We start from the raw sequence: 21,942 nt of genomic DNA, 5'->3' as shown, positions 1-21,942 counted from the left end.
TTGTTATTTTCTGCATATCTATCTTATATTATCACTTACAGGAATATTAGAAGCCTTTCTCCTAGGGTTTTTTTTGGGGGGTGGTGGTGGTGGTAGTGTTGCATAGCCTTACAAATTTTCAACGTATACAATTTGGAAATATTATCCATGGAATGATTCTATTGTTGGAATAAAAAGTATTGTTCTGAAAATACAAGAGTGGTATACAGTTAGACACCACTTTATGTCCACTACCTGATATCAATTAAAGAATTTTATGGTGGTGGATGGGAACGGAATCTTCTGAGGGTTGACTTTTTATACTCAGCATACTTTCAAGACTAAGGTCCTATGTTTGGATTCAGCAGGGAAAGATCAGTGAGTCACATTTCCATTGAAAATATTTTTTTCCAGTTTATCAGACATGTTTTTGCAACTACTTGAAATATTTTGTAGCATGCTCAGAGCTGGTAAATCAACTTGAATGCTTTGGGGGGTATATTTATTTAAATACTTTCTATGCAGTAGTGCAGTTAACTAGACAATACCATTTAACTGTTCTGCAGGTACAACAATACAGATACAGAAAGTTCTAAGACATACAAAGATAGAATCTATCTTCTTTATCTTACTCCTTTTCCCTTTTTTGTCATTTCCTGGAGGAAATAACAAAATAGCAATAAGACTTATATACCACTTGACAGTGCTTTACAGCCCTCTCTAAGTGGTTGACAGAGTCAGCATATTTCCCTCAACAATCTGGGTTCCTCTGGGATGGAAGGATAAGTTATCGTTGAGTTGGTCAAAATCAAACTCCTGCAGTGAGCAGTGAGTTAGCCTGCAGTACTGCATTCTAACCACTGAGCCATTACCGGTCTCCTGAATTTTCCACCCCACTTTAGCGTCATTGAACAACGACTATCTGTAATATCAAGTGGTGGGGATACTCAATATATTTTTGTTCATACTTTGATATTTTTATAATAAAAATAATATTATTCATCCAGTGTAAATTATTAGAACAAATATGACAAGAAGTCAGTCCTGATGGGGAGGAGACAAAGTCGCTACGACATGACGTGTGATCTCAATGCTCTGAGATCATAGTCAACACTTTTGCCTCTGGATGGTCCAAACAAACCTAAATCGTCCCGTAGAGACAGTGAACAGGAAGAATACATCTTGCTGATCACAGGGACATCGCAAAGTCTCTGTTTGATCCAAGAGAAGTTCTTCAAGCCAGTGACAAAAAATCCAGCCAAATGGCTGATGAGGTCGGGGCGGCTCCAAAACTGAAGGATATGGAAAGAGAAAGTGTTTTCAGCTGGTGAGGAATTTTTACTGTTTTAAAAGTGACTGGCTATAAAAAAACCTTAAAATTAATTTAAATTGGAGAACAGAAAAAATTAGCGGCAGAATTAAATTTGGACTGGTTTTGAACAGTGGGTTATCTTACTTTTTAAATGCTATTTTTACGGATGGAATTTCCTTCTATTTTTTTTCTTTGACTATACTCTGTAATCTATGGACTAAAACTCTCCTCTTTCATTACTGTGGGTGTTTTTCTAACTCATTTAAGAATCGGATCTTTTTTTAAAACTTGAAATACAAAAAGAAACAAAGAAATGGTAACATTGGAAGGTAAGGCTGCTACTTGGAAGCTAGATGTTTGTGTATTAGAAATGAAATACTTTTTTCACTGATTATCCTGGCTTGGCACTTCAAGGATTCACAGCTTGTTTATAGAGAGTGATAAGAAGAAGAAGAAAAGCACATAGATGTTCCTTAAGTAGATCTTTAACCAGAGAAAGGTGAAATGTTATTGTGATGCTTAATTCTGCTAAAACCTTCTAAACTAGAGTAGCAGTGTTTGTTAGCTGGAAATCATGGTGCAATTTCGAAACCAGAAAGAAGTTTTAAATCTGCAAAAGATATTCTCAGAAATACAGAAATTATCAAATACAAGTGAGAGGATAGAGAAGAAGTTGGATTACTTAGTACATCTAACAGTAAAATATGACGGAGAAGTTGAAGATGTTCATCAAATGGAAAAAGTGGTGGTTAAAATCCAAAAAAATCAAAGAGGAAAATGAATATAAAGAAATTAAAATTGCTGATATTTATGGTGATTGGTTTCTTCCTGAAATTGAACAGAGCGGAATACTGAAAGAAGAATTAAATGGAGGGAAAACCTACCCCAGATGGGAAGTTACAGAAGAGGAAAAAATAAAAGAATTTATGGATTAAAGAGAGAAATCTTATTAGCAATAGTTTTGATAACACCACCGACAATCAAAGATAAGCTGATTAAGGAAACAGAAGAAGGGCATTGAAATTACATATGAGATCTTATAAGCAAAGAGTTGCTAAGAGGAGTCCATACAAAGCTGATTAAGGAGATGATTTGAGGACTGACGCCACAAATGGCAGAAGACATGACACTGTTTTGTTATTGGAAAGATACAGGTTGATAGATGGAAGAATATAATTTAAAACTAGCGAAATTTAGCAAAATTTAGTGATAATAGATATAGTTAAATAAATAATTGATAATGATAATAATGTATACAATGTGTAGTGTTATGATAAGTAATAACAGGATATGAATATTGAATGGTACCCATGAAAGGAAGATTAGAAACTTTTGGATTATATATAAAGGTTAATAATAATAATTAAAATCTGGGTTAAAATACTTGAGTTAATATGAATTATGCTTGGTGACTGTGGAAGAGATGCAGGAAAGTCTTTTGTAACACTTTTGATACACTTTCTACAGTATGTAAAAAAGGAAGATTTTATGTGTTTATCTTTGTTTTGAAAATTAAAAATAAACACACACACACACACACACACACACACACATATATATAAAGTCAGTCCTGAACATGTGAATAGTTAGGAATATATAATTGTAACACACCATATTAAAGAGCTGCTGATCAATTTATAGCAGGGATGTCAAACTCGCAGCCCACGGGCCAGATGCGTTACATGCTGGCCACACCCACCCCGGTTTAGTGAAGGGGAAGTTACGATACATCACATGACAACAATGTGACACCACAACTTGACATCTCTGCTTTATAGTCTAAACAACTTATAAAATATTTTAAAAGAAACATTGCCTCAGAGTCTGGAAACTGGTCCATCTGGTTCAGTGGAAATGTATTATATATTTTGAAAGTCTAGAAAGTTATAACAGCAATGGAAGTGAAAGTTGAAAGTACCTACTGTATTTTTCGGAGTATAAGACGCACCAAGGTTTTGAAGAGGCAATTTTTTAAAAAGGTAGGTAGATAGAGGGATAGAGAGGAAGAGAAAGAGAGAGAAATACAGTAGGTAGGGAGGGAGAGAGAGTGAGTAGTTAGGTAGGTAGATAAAGAGAGAGAGAGAAATAGAGAGTGAGTGTGTCAGTGGGTAGGTAGGTAGATAGAGGGATGGAGAAAGAACTAGAAAGAGATAGAGAGAAATACAGTAGATAGGTAGTGAGAGAGAGAGTAGGTAGGTTGGTAGGTAGAGGGATAGAGAGAGAGAAATAGAGAGATAGAGAAATACAGCAGGTAGGTAGGGAGAGAGAGTGTGTGTAGGTAGGCAGGTAGGTAGGTAGTGGGATAGAGATAGAGAGAAATACAGTAGATAGGTAGGTGTTTCTGCTGGCACAGCACTTGATCAATGTAATTCTCATCAATCAGTTAAAGAGCTTTCCAAAAGGGAAAAAAGTTTTTGCACTCTTTCAAACCTCCCAAAACCGGCCCATTTTTCACAAAAACGGGCCTGTTTCCCCCTAAAAAGGCATGAATAGCCTTGGAGGGCTTGCAGAGGGCTCCTGGGGGGTGGGGTGGGGGGCAGAAATGAGCAAAACTGGCCCATTTTTCACAAAACACGCCCATTTTTTGTCAAAACATTTGCATGCATAGCCTTATGAAAGCTTATAGAGTGCTGCTGGGGGCTAGGGGGAAAAATGCCCTGTTTTTTTCCTCATTTCTGCCCTCCCCAGTCCCCAGGAGCTCTCTGAAAGCCTCCCTAAGGGTATGCATCCCATTTTGGTGAAGGGGTAGGGCTTCGGGAGGCAAAAAAAAAATTCAGCCTCTTTTTTTTTTGAGGAAAAAGGTGCATCTTATACTCTGAAAAATATGGTAATTCTATACTTTTTATTTAGACTTACTGACTAGTGGATTTTATTCCCATTTAATAAGTATAAGTTTAGAGCTTTAAAGTACTTGTATTTCTATAAGTGCCATTGGTTTCAGAATGTGCAGTTTAGCTAGGTTAATATCCCAGAATTATCTATATCAGGGATGTCAAACTCAAGGCCTGGGGGCCAGATCCAGCCCATAGGGAGCTTAGATCTGGCCTGTGGGGCCACCCTAGAAACAGTGAAGGACCAGCCTGCGATGCTTCCTCAAGCAAAAATGGAGCTCGAAAGGGCTCTGTTTTCGCTGGCAGAGGGTTCCAGGAGGCTGTCACAGCCGAAAAGGGAACTCGGAAGGGCCAAGGCTCTCCCAAGCTCCGTTTTCACTGGCAGAGGGCTTGGGCCACCACAGGCACCCCAGGTGACATCAAACTGGCCACACCCACCCTGGTCCCCCAAGGTCAAAACAACCCTGATACGACCCTCAATGAAATCAAGTTTGACACCTCTGATATATATTAATATTCTTGACACCATTATCTATTTCACAGGTAAATATAGTTGAATATGATAGGTATACTTTGAAAAGGTATCAGTTTTAACTAGTTATGCATATTATGTATCTTTGATATATTATAGATTGATTATGGACGAGGTGCCCAAAAGCAGTAATAACAATTTATCAACATCTCCACAAGTAGCATCTTTACAAGGTACCACTCTACAGGAAGCTCAACTTTCTCATGTTTCTCAACAGGTAAAAATAGCTACCTATGACCAGACCCATGAAGGAGTTTTAACTAGGCTACTGCAGAATTTTCCTTTCTGTTGTTTGCTTTCTAAATAACTTCAATAAGTATGTATACGATCTCAAAGGGTTTTAGGCAATCCTGTGCTTCCAGAAGAAAACTCAAAATATATACAAATATACTATAATAACCAAGATTAACTTCAAACCAAGAATCAAGTAAACAATACCCCAATCAAGAAACTTCCAATGAGACATCAGTAAACAGCCCAACCAAAAGATCTCTAAGATCACACCCGCACACACAGACCCAGCAAATCACCAGAATATAAATTGACAGCAAACAGCACTCCTTACTACAGTAGCACTGATCATGTTACCAAGTTAGGGTAATGAAACATTTGCAAGAAAACAAGAAAACTCACAGAGCACCAAGGACACCCCCCCCCCCAATATACTATAATATGTTTGCACACCCCATAATATCTGCACGCTCATTTTCTATAAATTTTAGAAGGTCCATCTAGTTCTGGTCCATCTGAACTAGTTTACCGATGAAATGGAGAATTGGTTTTCTTTGAACTATTGTTGAGTATACTCAATACTTTTAAAAACCTAAGCTTATAATTTAAAATATTTCTGAAAAGATGTCTTCAAATATCAGAATCATAAATATGCTAAGCCTCAAAAATTGTACATTGCAATTATTGTGATACTTGTTTAAAAAATTTTGCTTCCAAGAAACTATCTACTTCTTGCATAATTAATAAAATTACATAGAATCATAAGGTCAGGAGGATGATTAGAAGCTTTATAGCCTAACCTCCTGTTTAAGCATGGTCACATCCATGTAGTTTTCTTGGCAACAGTACAGATTTACCTTTATTTTCTTCTTCAACTTTCCAATAAGATTTTCTTGTTCAAGTATTACCAGGCCAGTCATATTTAATTTTCTGAAATCAACTGGAGTTGGCTAGGCTCTGCCATCTGTTAAAGCCTTCAGCAAATATGTCAGGAGGAAAATAATGATGCATCAAAAATAATGCAACATCAAGCACTGACATATTGTCTCCACTTCTTTTTATGGAGATTATTCATGTGCTTAAGATAGTTTGACTAGAATAGAGGTGCACTATTTATATTTTCTCATTCTAAAATTAGTGTTATAGGGTCTGCTGCAAATTCTTTAAATTTAAGAAATACCCAATAAAATTTAAACAGCAGCACAACAATAGTATCTATGAAACTTAAGCAAGTGGTTGTTTTTTTATGTTTTTATAATTTTACTAGGCTTATAATGCTAGGCTTATAATTTATGGTTGGCTATGAGCGATTTATATCTCTACCATGGGCTAACAGGTTTACAACAACTAAAAAAATAGAGCCAGATTAAAAATAAATATTAATATACATGAATTGAACACAGTAATAATAAAATATTCCTATGCCAAGGAGCCATAAAAATCCAGAAATATGCACATATCCCTCTAAAAGTCCGGTTGACTTTGATTGCTTCCTAAAACTCAGGAATGTTGGAACAAGGTTATATTTTTATGTTTTCCTGTATGTAATGATTTAATGGAAGAGCTTCTATATGAGACTATGGATAGATTTTAGTTTGCTTTTTGAAACATGGAGTGTAAGTAAGTTATTAGATTTAGTAAATGAGATTAGCAAATACTGAAAGCTGGCAAAGATGATATCTGCTGTACATATAGTTCTTAGAATACATTCTCAGAATTAAATTTGTTTAAGTGGTGTTTTTTTTTAATGTTTCAATTGCACATCTGATTTAAGGAACATTAAGTCTCTGGAAGTGGCTGCTAAATTGAAGGCAAATTTCCCCTCCCCCTCCTTGTTCTCTTCTCCCTAACCATCCATCTTTTTGGTTATCATATTGATGTATTATCTTGTGTTCCTTTGTTGTTGTTTATTTTATTATTTTACTTCCATTTGCATTCCTTTCCTTTTCTTCCTTTCTATTATTAAGCCTCCTAGAGCAGTGGCCTCCAACCTTTTGGGCACCAGGGACCGGTTCTGTGAAAAAAGGCTTTTCTGTGGACCGGAAGGGGGGTGGTTTTGCATGCTGCTTGCATCCTGTGGATGGGACTTTGCTTGTTTGCACAGCCTGGTTGCTGTCATGCTGCGGCCTGCTGCCGGTCCATGGACCGGGGGTTGGGGAACCCTGTCCTATCTCACCCACGGTGAGATAGGTGGCAAAAAAATTAACAAATAAAATAAAAATAATAAACTAGCATTAAGCTCTGCTGTGTCTCAACTGAAATCTTATTTACATAAGAACGTTTATTTATTAATTATACTTTCCATTCCATTGATTGTGAATATGGATACTAAACTATTTCTTTCTCTTAGATGTCTCTTAGAGGTCCAACTCCACTAACAGTGGTACATCTGTCTGGAGATCAGGTTCAGGGAGTCATTCACACAGCTCAGACCTCCTCTGTGATTCACTCACCACAAGGACAGTCAGTACAGGTACATTGTTCATATCCATATGTAGCTTATTTTCAGCTTTTACTATAAGTTTGCATTTATACATTTGATTTAAAAAAGATTTCCCTCGAGTCAAGTTTGAATTCTGCTGAGTTTATGGACAAGTTTCGTGTATAATTTTTTTTTTCAGCAGTACAGAAATAAAACTTAAATAGCAAAAGTCTTTATAAGCAATTGATGGTTAATTGCATTATTTATAAAAGTGAACATTTATTTATTGGTTGGTTGCTTTATAACAATATAAGGTCAATACTTTGTCCATCTAATGAGAAGAGAAGGGGACAGCAGAGGATGAGACTGTTAGGGTCATTGACACAATGAACATGAATTTGGGCAAACTCTGGGATATAGGGGAGGATATGGGGGGGGCTGTCATGCTATGGTCATATACTTAATAAATTATCAAAGCTGTATAATGGTGGGTCAAACATATGTTGGAAACGTAATCACTCTGAAGGTACTTTTTACCACCTTTGAACATGTAAGAAGGTTAAGCGTTATTGGAATAAATATGTACTTTAATCCACAAAATTCTTAAAACAAAAGTACAATTGAAACCAGAGATTTTTCTTTTAGGTTTGATGGATAAGCATTGGGAGAAAAAAAACCATGGGACTTTATTTTTATATATGATAACTGCTGCAAGACTTGAACAGAGATGGAAAGATTTACAAATTGCCCCAATGGAAGAATGGATAGTGAATTTAATGGAACTGGTTGGCGAAATTGACCACCTTGATTAAAGAAAAGTTTTTGTCTAACTTTGTTTCTGTGTGAAATCACTTTTGAACTTTTTTCTGGAAATTCAAAGAAATGCTATATTAATTTTGGGATCTGATGATTATAATTGTTGATGATTATATAAATAATGTATATTATTGAATTTTATATCAAGAGGTTAATGTATTTTATATTTGTAATTGTATTGAGGAAAACTGAAAGTTATCCTCCTATTTTTCTCTTTTTTTATTCCCTTGTAAATTCCCCTTTTCAATTTTTTGCCTTCTTTTTTTTTTTTTTCCAAATTCAAATTTTTATTTATTTCATTTTCATTTTCATTTTATACAATCACTTATATACTGTACGTAACAAGAAAAACAAAAAGAAAAAAAAAGAAAAGAAAAAACCCCAGCATAACACTTCAATCCCCCATACACCCTCTCTTCTCCCCCTCCAACTTCCATTTCACCCCTCCAACATTCCCCTCTTCTACTTCCCTTCCCCCTCAGACATCTCCCCCTCCCTCCATCTCACCCTCCTTACATTCCCTCTCACTCCCTCTTTACTTCTCCCTCCTCTTTCCCTCTTCTCCTCGCTTTGGTGTATCCATCAGTTTTTTTTTTTAAAAAAAAAAAATAAAAGAGAAAAAGAAAAAAAAAAGGAAAACGAGCCGCAGTATACAAGTGAATTCTTATTGTTCTAAGAATTGAAACTGTAATTCCACCCTCCCCCCTCCCCCCTATAATCCCCCCTCCCTAACCCCCTTACGGCTTCGCAGGTCCCATACCCGGCATAATTCTTTAACAAGCATTTGAGTATAATAAGGCCAGCTAACTTTAAACTTAAAAAAAAGAAAAGAAAAGAAAAGCCAAAAAAAAAAAAAGGGGAATAATAAAAAATAAAGAAGAAAAAAAAAACCACACACACACCCAAAAAGAAAGGAGAAACAGAGAAGGGTCAATAAACCCACTATGTTAACACAGCTTCCCATTATCTGTAAATCTTAAACAATGTAATTCATTCCAAATTTCGATTATTTTACTACTTGCAGGGTTTCAAACTATATTAGAGCCAGGTAAGTTGATCAATTAGGATTCCCCAACTAAAAGTCTCATTGCTTTATCTATCTATTCAAACCGTTAATTTATCTCTTTTTTATCCGAATATCCAAACCTTTCTATAAAACCATTAAACTCAAGAACTTCTTTCATTTTTCATTTCCAACACCTCCCTTTCTATCCTTACCCAGCTCCACATGTAAATTTTTTACCTTCCACCCTGCCTTTATCCATGTCCATATATATATTTTATCCGCGTCCATTGCTCCTCCCATATTTACTCCACTTTCCTGAAGACTCTCCGACCAATCTTTCTTGACCTTATATTGAAATAGGAACTCAAACAAACATCAGCTTGCATTCTAGCCCCAAGTAGTCTAATTAAGCTTTCGCTACCCTTCCCTCTCCCACGCGCCTCCCAACTCCGTTCGTCCCAGACCACAACTCAAAAAGATCGCAATCTCCGCTCTCCTCGCCTAGGAAAATAATTCATGCACAATTTGAGTTAGAGTTCAAACAAATCTTATATACAATATGTGTCCACAATCAGCAACGCTTCTTTCAGTCTCCATGTCTCATCATCAATATACCACTTTTCCATTTTATCCCAGACGGGAATCATAAAGCTTTAAGAACATCGCTTAGTCTTTATTCTTTAGTCTTCTGCCCTTCCGGAAGAGGAAAGCAACACCCTCCGCCTTGTAGCCACGTGTCTCGCTGTTTGTCTTCTCCTTCTCCTTGTCTCTCTCCAGGTCCGGATGAATCAGGAAGTCCCGCCTTCAGGGTCTCGTAGTAAAATTCTCGGGCTTCACAAACAGAATTAATGCGGTGTTTTTGGTTGCCAAATGTAACTGTAATACCAGCTGGGACTTCCCATTTGTATGGAATCTGAGAATTTCTGAGTTCTTCGGTTAAGAAAGCGTACTCTCTCCTTGTTCTTAATATTTGAGATGGTAGCTCTTTGAAAACAATCAAGTCCTGTCCATCAATTCTCAACCTCTTTCCGTAAAGCCTCTGTATTATCTCATTTCTGGATTCCCTTGTGGTAAAGTATATAATTATGTCCCTCGGAAGCTGTCGCTGTTTTGCTACCCACGAATTCTGGCGGTAAATTCTTTGAATCTGCCAATCAAAGTTAAATCCCGGACTTCCCACCAAGCGGCTGAAAGCCTCAAAGAAAATCTGTTTCAAATTCTCCTGTTGGTTTTCACGCAGTCCTCTAACTCTTATAGCAAAGGCAGTCTTATTATAATTTATCATGACAAGTTGTCTTTGAGCAGTTTCAATTTCCTGTTGTAAGGTTTCAATTTTGGATATCAAATTAAGGTTAGTTTCTTCCAAAAGTTCCAATTTATCCTCCGTTTCAGCAATATAATCTGTCATGACTGTCATTACTCCGATCATATCCTCCTTTGCCTGAGCAATTTTAGCATCAAATTGATCACATAAATCCGATATCAATTGATTAATTTCCTGTCTGAAATCATTAAGCGTTTTGAGAAGAAATTCTTGTGTTAGCAAATCTCCCGTGGAGGGTGTAGGAGACAAGGGTAGCGGCTTCATAGCAGTTTTTGGAGATATGTTATTAAGGAAGCGCTTCTGTTTAGATTTGGGAGCCATTCCAGAGTAAAAATAAAAGACAAGCAATCAAGCGAGCCAAAAATCAAAGTCTCTGCTCCCCTCAGTTAATCTTTTAGCAATTAGTACGGAGAAGCCTTCAGGAGGGTAGGGCTGACTAAGTACGTCACATCAAACACAAAAGCTACGAGATCGCCATCTTGTGACGCAGCTAAAAAAGAAAGGGAGCCTTTTGCAAAGTTGAAGCTGGTATTTTGAATAGTAATGGAAGAAATTCCTCAGGAATGGTCCCCGCCCGGATTAACATTTAAATAGCTTAGCTTTGTCCTGGGGGGGGGGGGCAATCTGCCTAGGGCTGCAAAAAAGGCAGCGCGGAAAACTGGCCGGAGTAAAGGCTCAGCTAATGTTGAACCTCTTCTCCATTCACAGCAAAAAAAAAGCTATGAATTACAAAGAGATCCTAACGACTGACCTTCTCCCTGCCCCTTTCTGCCAGAAAGGGGAGATATCTATAGATCTTATAAGATATATGAACCAGAGTCCTGACAGGAGCTTCGTTGAGCTCCCGACGGCGGCAGGCTCCACCCCCCGAAGCCAATTTTTTGCCTTCTTAACTCCATTATATATATATATTGTAGAAAATTAATAATAATTTAAAAATTGAACTGAAACTGATTTGCAAGTTGAATTAAAAATTACAATTTATAAGAAGATGGAAGAAATGGATTTACAAGTAAATAATTCAATAATTGAAAAAGTACTAATAACAAACCAGATGAGTGATCTGGATTGTTTTCTTATATTGAATTTACAAGAAGGTTTTACTGGAGTTGCTACATTGGAAGTACAAAAGGGACGATAAAGATGAAAACAAGAATTTTGGGATAAGAGGAGAATGTATGAAGGCAGGGGATAGAACTTTCATTGAAGAATTGCTGTATATGTATTATAATCTTTTAATAAAATTATTGGGAAAAATAATTGTACCTATTTTAATGCTAACACTGTATTGCAATATAACTAATTTGTTTTAAATCTTTTTTGTTTGTTTGTTTGTTTGTTTGATCAACATGAGACAGCTCCAATCTTTTTCCTTTGGATCTATACATAAAGGGACTGGAATCCATAATCATTTTGCAGTCCAGTTTCTAGTTTAAAAAACAAATAACACTTTTTTTATAATACATTTATTTACCCTAAGCATAGAATATTTTTTTTGTGAAAATTTTGAAAGGCTGCTGTCATTTGTTAAATTTTAATGGTTATACCTGACATAGAAGAAATGGTGTATCATATTGTCTCATATAACATTCAACAAAATGACAGTTGATTTCTTTCAGGTGTCATTATCAGAGAATGATGATTCACAAGACTCTTCGGATAGTATGGACTCTTCCCAAAAAGCAAGAGGTCTCTTAGCACGCCGTCCATCATACAGGTCTCTATTTTATACCAAAATATAATTTCTTCTCTGAACTGTTCTAGAATTATTATGGAAAATAATATTTCCTGGCAAATTTGGATTCTTTGGGGAAAACATGGAAGAATACCAATTATTTTGGCCTCATCTATACTAGCCAAATGGCAACAAGACATGATCAGGGACATAGTTTTAAAATCATTTTTGGAATGGTTAAATTCCCTTAGGAAATGATGAGCAAGCACATCAATTTCACTACCTGCTAAAGACTGATTAGATAGTGTCTATTTTTAAAAAAAGCCTCTCAACAGGAAGAACCAATTAAGTTTCTTTAAATCAATGTTTCTTAAAGTATGGTTCAAAAACCCCTAGGGATCCCTCCTTTCACAGCTCCACAAAATCAATTATTTGCCCAGATATTGAAGATATTTGCAAAATTTTAAAACAATTTAAGTTTTTTTAAGCTCTTCTGATTATTTAAATGAATAATCAGCTCACTTATTTTTGACAGTTGCTTCCCTATGCTTAATGATTTGTAGGCAGTTCTGTAGGCATTTTTATTTTTTACAATTTTGCAGCCCTAAATGTAATAAAAGTTCTGTGTTGTGGTTCTTTCCAGAGAGGAGTACTTGCTGGTGACAAAACAACTAAAAAGTTATGGAAAGACTTCTAGTGTTTCTTAACTGCATGCATATTAGTTTTATAAAATAGTATAAGAATGTCAAACCAAACAATCATCAAACCAACTGAAACACCATTGTAATAATAGTTCTTAAATTTATACAGCCTTAGCAGCATTAACAACACTTTTTGTTCCCTGCTTCTAGAAAGGCTGAGAAAGGTTTGAAAAAGCAGCCCAGCCACAGGATGTAAGAATAGCCCAGTTGCAGTGTTTGGAATAGTCAATAAAACTATGCAGCGTTTTTCTTTCATGTTTTCAGCAAAACTTTCAAAACACATTGTTTTGTTTCATGTTCAGAACTTTCAACTATTTTGAGGTTAGAACATTTCAAGGTGACAGTGTTTGTACAAGTCTAGATTGTAGTACTTCCTGATAAAAAAGTCCCTGATAGGAGATGAATTATTTTGCACAATAATCTTTGTTCTGCAGTAGGGAAATGCAATAGGTGTCACTCTGAGTATTGAACATTGCAAATTTCTCTAGAACTTTTCCTGAATAGTAAGCTTAAGCATAGTGCATTATGGAGTTAGATTTTATTTCCGTCCTTCAGCATTTAACACTGAAGCCTCTGAGAAACTCATACCAAGACACTGACTTAGATATTCCAAAAAGGGGGAAAAAACAACAGAGGCTGCTATTCTTCATGTTCCATTTTCTAAATCTTGTTTTGAGTATGTGTTTGTGATTGGAAGCAAATAAGCAGATAACGTAGAAGAGAGTGGGATTTTCTTCTGGATCTTTTCCCACTGCTGTAACTTTTTCTCTAGCTGGCCAGATTACTACAGAGACTAAGAATGATCTTCAGTGTTACCTTATGTGATTCTTGGGGCCTTTGTGGGGGAGGGGGACACCCAGAATCATCTTAGTCATTTACCATGTAATCACGTCCCACTTAGATTATAGTAATATGCTATATACGGTGCTGCCTTTGAAGACTGTTCAACAGCTTTGGTTGGTTCAAAATATCAAAAATCATGTTTAGAACCAAATGTTTAGATTCCAAATGTTTGTTTCATTCTGTGAAGACCTAAATCATGTGAGGGAAATATTTTAATGTTTGAGAGCCACATGATGGCACAGTGATTAGAATGCAGTATTGCAAGCTAATTCTGCCGACTGCCAGGAATTCCGTCCTGACTGACTCAAGGTTGACTCAGCCTCCCATCCTTCCAAGGTGGGTAAAATGAGGGCCCAGATTGTTGGAGGCAATAGGCTGACTCTGTAAACTGCTTAGAGAGGACTACAAAGCACTATCAAGCGGTATATAAGTCTTATTGCTACCGGTTAAGGATCCTGAATTTTCTGGAGCCAACAGCCATAGATTGCCCATTTGTTTTGTGCCTAAACCTGAATTTTAGGGAGTCAGTGTAGTGTAGTAAATTGTTAGATGTGTGTCAATGGACATGTCTGTGTCCACTGGGTGAGTTTTGGCAGGCCCTTCTCTCTTTGAGTTTTACCTGGCCCAGGATGATTGTGAGGTTAAACATGGACCTCCTTCATGGTTGCTCTTTAAGTTCTCTGGAAAAGATGAGATGTGTGTTACAACAGCACCATACAGCAGTATCTCACAACTTCCAAGTTTGCCTGTGAGCTTCTACAAGAACTTCAGTCTGCTTCTGAGGCTGCTTAGACTTTCCCAGCTATTTGTTGAGATATTTTCAGTCATGGAATCTAGGCTTTAAAACTGCTTCCCAAGCAAATGCTGTCTTTCATACAATATCCACCTTCAATCTTTTTATTGCGTTTATTGTATTTTTCTATAACATATCCAAGGCAAAAGAATCCAAAAATATGCATCACTAGCAACCTTTTTAATGAACGGTTTTTAGTTTTATAAGGCCACAAAATATTGGGCTTTACTTCTCTTGAATTTGAAAAAAAGATAAACTGTGTCTAAAATTGTACATATTATAATAATCAATATAATAATAATCTAGCTATTTATTTAGCATGGTTTTTGTTTCTTCCAGCAGTATATATCTGATACATTGTGTTGCTTTTTTATATAGGAAAATCTTTAACGATCTTTCTTCTGAGGACACAAGGGATAGGAAAGGAGATGAGTCGAATTCGGTGGTCACTTCAGTGCCTGTCACTACACCTGTTTATCAGACCAGCACTGGTCAATATAGTATGTATTAATTAATAAACTTCTACACTAGATAGGTTGCTAGCACCCCTGATTCTAATTCAGTATTACAATCTCTTCCAAAAATATTTATTATCAGAAAAACAAAGCAATAATTTTGGAAATGTTTCTAATTCAATAATTATTTATTATGAGTTAAAAATCATATTTTCCTCATACTAAATATTTATTCATTCAAAACATGTAATCCGACAAGCCATCTTTGAGAAAATATTTTTAAATGTACTTGTCAGTCAAAGATTACTTTATTACCTATTTTTAGGAAAGGGACTATATTTAATGGAATATTCCTATGGGAGTGCCCAAAAGAAAAGAAATTTCTTGCTTATAATTGACTATCTTATGCTATGCTCTATTCAGCATCTTCCCTCTTTCGTTCTGTCTGGTTTTGAAGTTGCCATTGCCCCAAATGGACCGTTACAGCTGAGCAGTCCAGGTGCGGAGAGTGTCCAGGGCTTACAGACCTTCACAAATGCTGCTGGGACTCCACTATTGCAGTATGTGCAGACATCTGATGGCCAGCAGATACTGGTACCAAGTAATCAGGTAGTGGTGCAAAGTAAGTATCCACTTTAAATAATTCAAATCATTAATCTCTGAAAGCCACTGGGTGACCTTGGACCAGTCATTCACTCTCTCTCTCAGTCTAACCTACCTCACAGAGTTGTTGTTGCGGGGAAAATAGGAGGAGGAAGGGCGGGACATAAATAAATATTACTACCAGTCATTAAATGCCCATTTACGGCAAGGTTGGGCAGTTTCCAGTAGACTTTTGGTTCAACTCCCAAATCCCTTCCATGACTTATTAGCAGAAATTGCTCATAATATTTAGCTTTGGCAATGAAGATGTATTCCTACAATGAAAGAAGGGCAACCTGTGGTAGATATTATTCTCCCAGTTGCTTTGGGAAAAGGGCTTTTGTTATTGTGCTACTTGTCTAAGGGGATTTAGCTCTTTTTCCAATTTTGGCTTTCCTTTATTCCAATTGAGCCAGCCATTCCTTCTGGCCAGGGCTATGCAGGTTAGCTGTTTTCTTTCCTTTGCCTTTTTTTTTGGGGGGGGGGGGGTCATCTGGATGTAGGATTGACAGGAAAGGGTTAGCTAGATCCAGTATGATGGCATTCCCGCTGAACATGACAGGCCTTTCCCCATAGAATGAAGGTGGCAATATATCACCTAGTTGACACTGGCATAAAAGAATGGAGGATCTGTTCTCCCTATTTCTGTTCAAGGGAGTAAAAACTGGAGCTTGGCATGTCATCCTGAACCTCAGACCACTGAACAAATTCTATTAGCCATGGAATATGCAGAATGGAAATTACTGAGATGCATGACAGAAATCATGATCTAAAAACCTTTTAAACTGTGATAAACATGCCAGAAGCTTACTCGCTCATTTCCATCAAACGTTTTCTTGGATTTTCATTACGTGAAGCAACAGTCCCAGTTCAGAGCACTACTCTGTGAACTGGCTTCAAGTTCAGATCTGGAGCATTCACCTTTGCATGCAAAAGTCTTCCCATTTGGTTAGTATTATTTCTAGGTTTAAAAGAAGCAAGGGATGAGAAAGCTTTTGAGGAATCTCGCCCACCCTTCCAATAATATCTATGTACTTGTAACTCCTTTCTTGATTCTCTTATAAAATGCACTGGTATTATACAGAGTGTTCACTAAAGTAACATCTGAGGCTTCTGCAGGTTGAAATCCATGCCAATCATGTGCAAAAGTGTTTATAGCACAGACTGAGAAAAATCTTCAGGAGAATGTTTTGTGGTGAATGTAAAGAGTTCATTCAAATTTTAAGTGCTTCCTTGGGAGATCTTTGTAGGGTTGTCACCTGGCCTTCTGAGTTCATATTTATTAATTACTGCAAACTTAATTTATATGACTCTTCACAAATTTCCTCTAAGAAGAGGATCTACTGAAAAGAGTTTCTGTCAAAGCTCAGGACCCTTCTCTGAAAACTCCAATCCCACAATTGTCTCTAGTTAGTATGTCTCACTGTAGAAGTTAGCATATTAGACTCTTGGCCCTGCCAGAGCTGCTGGATGTGTTAGTTGGATTGGCGGTTGATTTCCCCAGGCTTATGATCCTGGGGGATTTCAATCTGCCTTCCATTGGCAAGACATCTGAGTCAGCTTGGGAGTTCATGGCTTCCATGACGGCTATGGACCTAATTCAGTTAATTCAAGACCTCACCCATAATGGGGGACACACGCTCGACCTGATTTTTGTCTCTGGGCAGTGGATGAATGATCTAGATTTAGGGGATATTTCTACCCAACCCTTGTCATGCTCGGATCATTTCCTCATCAGGCTTGACTTCCATACTGCTACCCCTCACTGCAGGGAGGCGGAACCGACTAGATGGTTCTGCCCCAGGGGCCTGATGGACCCTGAAAGGTTCCTGATGGAGCTTGAGATTTTTCCTGAATCCCTTGCTTACAACTCAACCGAAGCCCTAGTGGAAGCCTGGGATAGGGCAGCCGCTGGGGCCTTGGATTGTGTTATGTCTTTGCGGCCTCTGACCCGGTGTCGATCCCGGGTAGCTCCCTGGTTTACCGAGGAGCTCCGGGAGATGAAACGCCGGAAAAGACACCTAGAGAATGGTTGGAGGGCCAGCTGGTCCGAATCTGATCGAACACTAGTAAGAATTCATATTAAATCCTACTTAGTGGCGATAAAAGCGGCAAAACGGCAACCTTTTTCTGCTCTTATCGCGTCCGCAGTTAACTGCCCAGCCACCCTGTTTAGGGTGACCCACTCCTTACTTAACCAAGGAACTGGGAATGACACCTTGCAGGATAGGGCTGAAGAATTTGTTCAGTATCTGCAGGATAAAATCACTCAGATCCGGACAGGCTTGGACTCTGACTGGGTAGATTTGGGCGAGTCGAGGGATGAATCTTGTGGAGACCATCTGGGATGAGTTTGACCCTGTGACCCCTGAGGGCATGGATAGGATTATGAGGAGACTCAGTGCTGCCACTTGTGTGCTGGACCCGTGTCCCTCTTGGTTAGTCTGGCTTCCCGGGAGGTGACACGAGGCTGGCTCCAGGCAATTACCAACACTTCGTTGAGAGAGGGGTTCTTTCCCACCGTCTTGAAGGAGGCGGTGGTGAGGCCCCTCCTTAAGAAACTTTCCCTGGACCCAGCTTCTTTAGCCAACTATCATCCGGTCTCCAACCTTCGCTTTGTAGCGAAGGTTGTCAAGAGTGCGGTAGCACGTCAGCTTCCCCAGTACCTGGATGAAGCTGTCTACCTGGATCCGTTTCAGTCGGGTTTCAGGCCCGGATACAGCATGGAGATGGCATTGGTCGCGTTGGCCGATGATCTCTGGCGGGCCCGGGACAAGGGCTGCTCCTCTGTCCTGGTCCTATTAGATCTCTCGGCGGCTTTCGATACCATCGACCATGGTATCCTACTGCGATGACTCGGGGGGTTGGGAGTGGGGGACATTGTTTTACGGTGGTTCTCCTACCTGTCAGATCGGTCGCAGTTTGTGTTGACTGGAGGTCAGGGATCGACCCTGAGGCGCGTCACTTGTGGGGTGCCCCAGTGGTCGGTTCTCTCACCCCTCCTGTTCAACATATATATGAAACCACTGGGTGAGATCATCCGTGGTTTTGGGGTACGGTATCATCAATATGCTGATGATACCCAACTTTTCATCTCTACCCCAAACCACCCAAACGATGCCCTTGATGTGATGTTCCGATGCCTGGAGGCTGTGTGGATCTGGATGGGGAGGAACAGGCTCAAGCTCAATCCCTCCAAGACTGAGTGGCTGTGGTTTCCGTCATCCCGATTTGTGCATCTTATTCCATCTTTGATGATAGGGGGAGAAATTTTAGCCCCCTCAGAGAGGGCTCACAATCTGGGAGTCTTCCTGGATACGCAGCTTAGTTTAGAAGAACACCTGACGGCCCTGAGCAGGGGGGCCTTTTACCAGATTCGCCTGGTACATCAGTTGCGCCTCTTCCTGGATCGGGATGCTCTGTGCACAGTCACTCATGCCCTCGTCCTTTCTCGCCTGGACTACTGTAACACTCTCTACATGGGGCTGCCCTTGAAGAGCACCCGGAAGCTTCAACTGGTCCAGAATGCGGCTGTCCGGGTTATCATGGGGGCACTTAGGTGCTCCCATGTTGCACCCCTTTTAGGCAGCCTGCACTGGTTGCCAGTTGTCTTCCGGGTGCGATTCAAGGTACTAATTATGACGTTTAAAGAGCTCCATGGCTTAGGCCCCGGGTACCTGCGAGACCACCTACTGCCACCAGTAGCCTCCCATCGTCCAGTGCGATCCCACAGAGTTGGCCTCCTCAGGGTACCGTCGGCCAGACAATGTTGGCTAGCGACCCCCAGGGGGAGAGCCTTCTCTGTGGGAGCACCTTCCCTCTGGAATGAGCTGCCCCTGGAGCTTCGTATAATCCCCGACCTCCGGTCCTTCCGACGCGCCCTAAAAAGTTGGCTTTTCCAGCAAGCCAGCCTGGCCTGAACAAAACAAAATAAATTATTGATTATTGTTAATTGTAATCGATTTTTTTTAATTGGGTTTGTTTTTTGGATATTCTATCTAATTTTATTTTTTTTACTTTTGTAATATGTTTTTTTTTAATGTTGTACGCCACCCTGAGTCCTTGGGAGAAGGGTGGCATATAAATCCAATAAACCAAACCAAATTTACAATAAAGGTCCACTTCCTATAGCGGGGAGAGGCCACCTGGCCTATCCAGGCAGTTACAAGAAAGAGTGGGGAGAAGATCTCTTCTTTAGTCCTACCTTACCTTTTTCAAAATTTCTCCTCCTACAGAAAGCTGGTTTTAGTTCTTCCCCTAGAATGGGTGGTGCAGTAAAATCTGTTATTGTAGAAAATGGGTATTTGCTATTAAGTTAAGTGTACTATTTTCTATCATTTAGGCAGTCTAACTAGTTGAGAACAGTCTCTCTAATGCCTGAGCCATTAAAACAATTAGTCCTAACCAATTATATAAGCATACTTTTTGATTTAAAAGGTAATACTGCTAAATTCCATAAGTTTTGCAATTTTCCACTTTCTTTTTCCATATACACAGTCCATCATTGTCAGTTTGCCTCTATTCTCAAAAACTACCACTAAAAATGGTATATTTATTTCTTGCCCAACCCTAAACTTGGTAGAATCATTAATTTTATTTGGAGGGTAAGAGTAGCAATATTTCAGAGTTTAAGAATCACTGCTTTACCATATGCTCTACTGTGATTCCTTTTAACAGCTACATCTGGGGATATGCAGACCTACCAGTTACGCAGGACACCAACCACCACTTCCCTTCCACAAACAGTTGTGATGACAACGCCTGTGTCCTTGACATCTCAGTCAACCAAATCAGATGATCCCCAACTGAAACGAGAAATAAGGCTGATGAAAAATAGGTATTTACTTTCCACTTATGTTCTTAAAAGATACCTTGTGCACAGTTACCAATAGGTTTCAGCATTTTATCTTGCCTAAGGAATATTATTCCATTCTAACTAAATGTTTGCTTATATTGCCTGCTTTTTTCCCCCTGATTTCACTTTATTTTGGAGTTGGAAATATCTTCATTTAAAAATGTCTTATTTCAAGAAATAAGGAGAAAAGAACTATTTTTAATAAATAAGAAAATAAGATTCTTGAAAAATAAATTTAAAGCATCCCCCCTAGGAGCCTTAGCTTTTTACTTGTGCTTCATAATGAAAAATTATTGTGAAATGTTCCAACACATATACAGTATACTGATGGATCACTTGAACTTTTAACCTGTGTTTTTTAATATGTCAAACTTCTGAAGTAAAATCCTAAATAGGCTTTAGACCCGTGATGACGAACCTATGGCACACGTGCCACAGATCGCATGCATAGCCATATCTGCTGGCACATGAGCTGTCAGTTCCAGTGCACATGCACACATCGGCCAGCTGATTTTTGGCCTTCTGGAAGGCTGGGAAACACCGTTTTGCGCCCTCCCCAGGCTTCAGGAAAGCCTCTAGAGCTTGGGGAGGGTGAAAAACGAGCCCAACTGGCATACCAGAGGTTTGTTCGGGTTGGCTTATTGGGCCAATTTTTCACCTTCCCCAGGCTCTGGAGGTTTTCCTGGAGCCTGGGGAGGGCGAAAATGGCCTCCCTGGCCCCATGGAAGAAATGCCAAGCTCAGCTTGGGAGGTAAGAAGTGCAGTGCGAGTGAGGAGTGGAGCACACATACACATATGGGGGCGGGGGCTTTGCATTACAGGTGCCGGCACGCATGCATGCTATCGCACACATGCCCTCATATTTTTGTCACCCAACAACAAAAAGGTTACCCATCACTGCTTTAGGCTATCCTTCTGTGGGTATTTAGTTTTAAGCCATATTCAGTGGACAGTTATTTTGTTCCTTAGCATTAGAGCATAACTATGCACAGTTACAGTATCTTGCTTTTTCTTGGATTAATTTAACTGTAGACAGTCTTTGACTGTTGATTTTATTTAGTATAACATATTGAAAAAGTGCTCAGCATTTATTTCAGAATTTAGTTGAAAGAATTAAATCAGATTTTTATTTTAGCCCTATCAGCATAAGGAGAGAAGGATACTGTCAATTAAACACACAAAAAGTTCATCAAAGGCTAAAAAATAATAAAAAGCTAAGAGGTATAGAATAAAATTATATACAAAAAACAAAAAGGAATCTAAGAGGGGTTGGAACAGAGGTTCCACCACAAAATCGCGGTCGACTAAAGCGTGCTCGACAAAACCGCGTTTCATCACAGCGCGACGAAAAAAGCACGCTGTGAGCGGTAAAGCTAAAATTAACACGTAAACCTAACCCCCCCAAACCTAACCCTAAACCTAACCCTTAACCTAACGCTAAACCTAACGCTAACCCTTAACCTAACCCTTAACCTAACCCTAACCCTAAACCTTAACTTTACGTGAATCGGCTTGCTTTAAAAGC

General features: G+C 38.8%; 1 protein-coding gene across 3 annotated transcripts in view; it reads left to right on the top strand.

The window, feature by feature from the left end:
- ATF1 (activating transcription factor 1) overlaps window positions 1–21,942 on the top strand; it is a 38,824-nt gene that overhangs the window by 13,864 nt on the left and 3,018 nt on the right. Inside the window, exons 2-7 of one of the 3 annotated variants that reach the window (XM_087710366.1) lie at window positions 4,754–4,871; window positions 7,236–7,358; window positions 12,073–12,170; window positions 14,844–14,965; window positions 15,378–15,542; window positions 20,240–20,399. In XM_087710366.1, coding sequence (XP_087566492.1) covers window positions 4,761–4,871; window positions 7,236–7,358; window positions 12,073–12,170; window positions 14,844–14,965; window positions 15,378–15,542; window positions 20,240–20,399 — 779 coding nt within the window. In that variant the 5' untranslated portion in view covers window positions 4,754–4,760. Of the gene's footprint in view, window positions 1–4,753; window positions 4,872–7,235; window positions 7,359–12,072; window positions 12,171–14,843; window positions 14,966–15,377; window positions 15,543–20,239; window positions 20,400–21,942 lie in introns of those variants that run through there. The other 2 variants (XM_087710368.1, XM_087710367.1) reach the window with 2 other exon arrangements.

Source organism: Thamnophis sirtalis, unplaced genomic scaffold, assembly GCF_051295495.1.
Source record: "Thamnophis sirtalis isolate CommonGarterSnake01/CBP01778 unplaced genomic scaffold, rThaSir2_p1.2 scaffold_3, whole genome shotgun sequence".
NCBI lineage: Eukaryota > Metazoa > Chordata > Lepidosauria > Squamata > Natricidae > Thamnophis > Thamnophis sirtalis.
The sequence above is the reverse complement of the archived record's forward strand: the minus strand, read 5'-3'. Positions and strand labels throughout refer to the sequence as shown.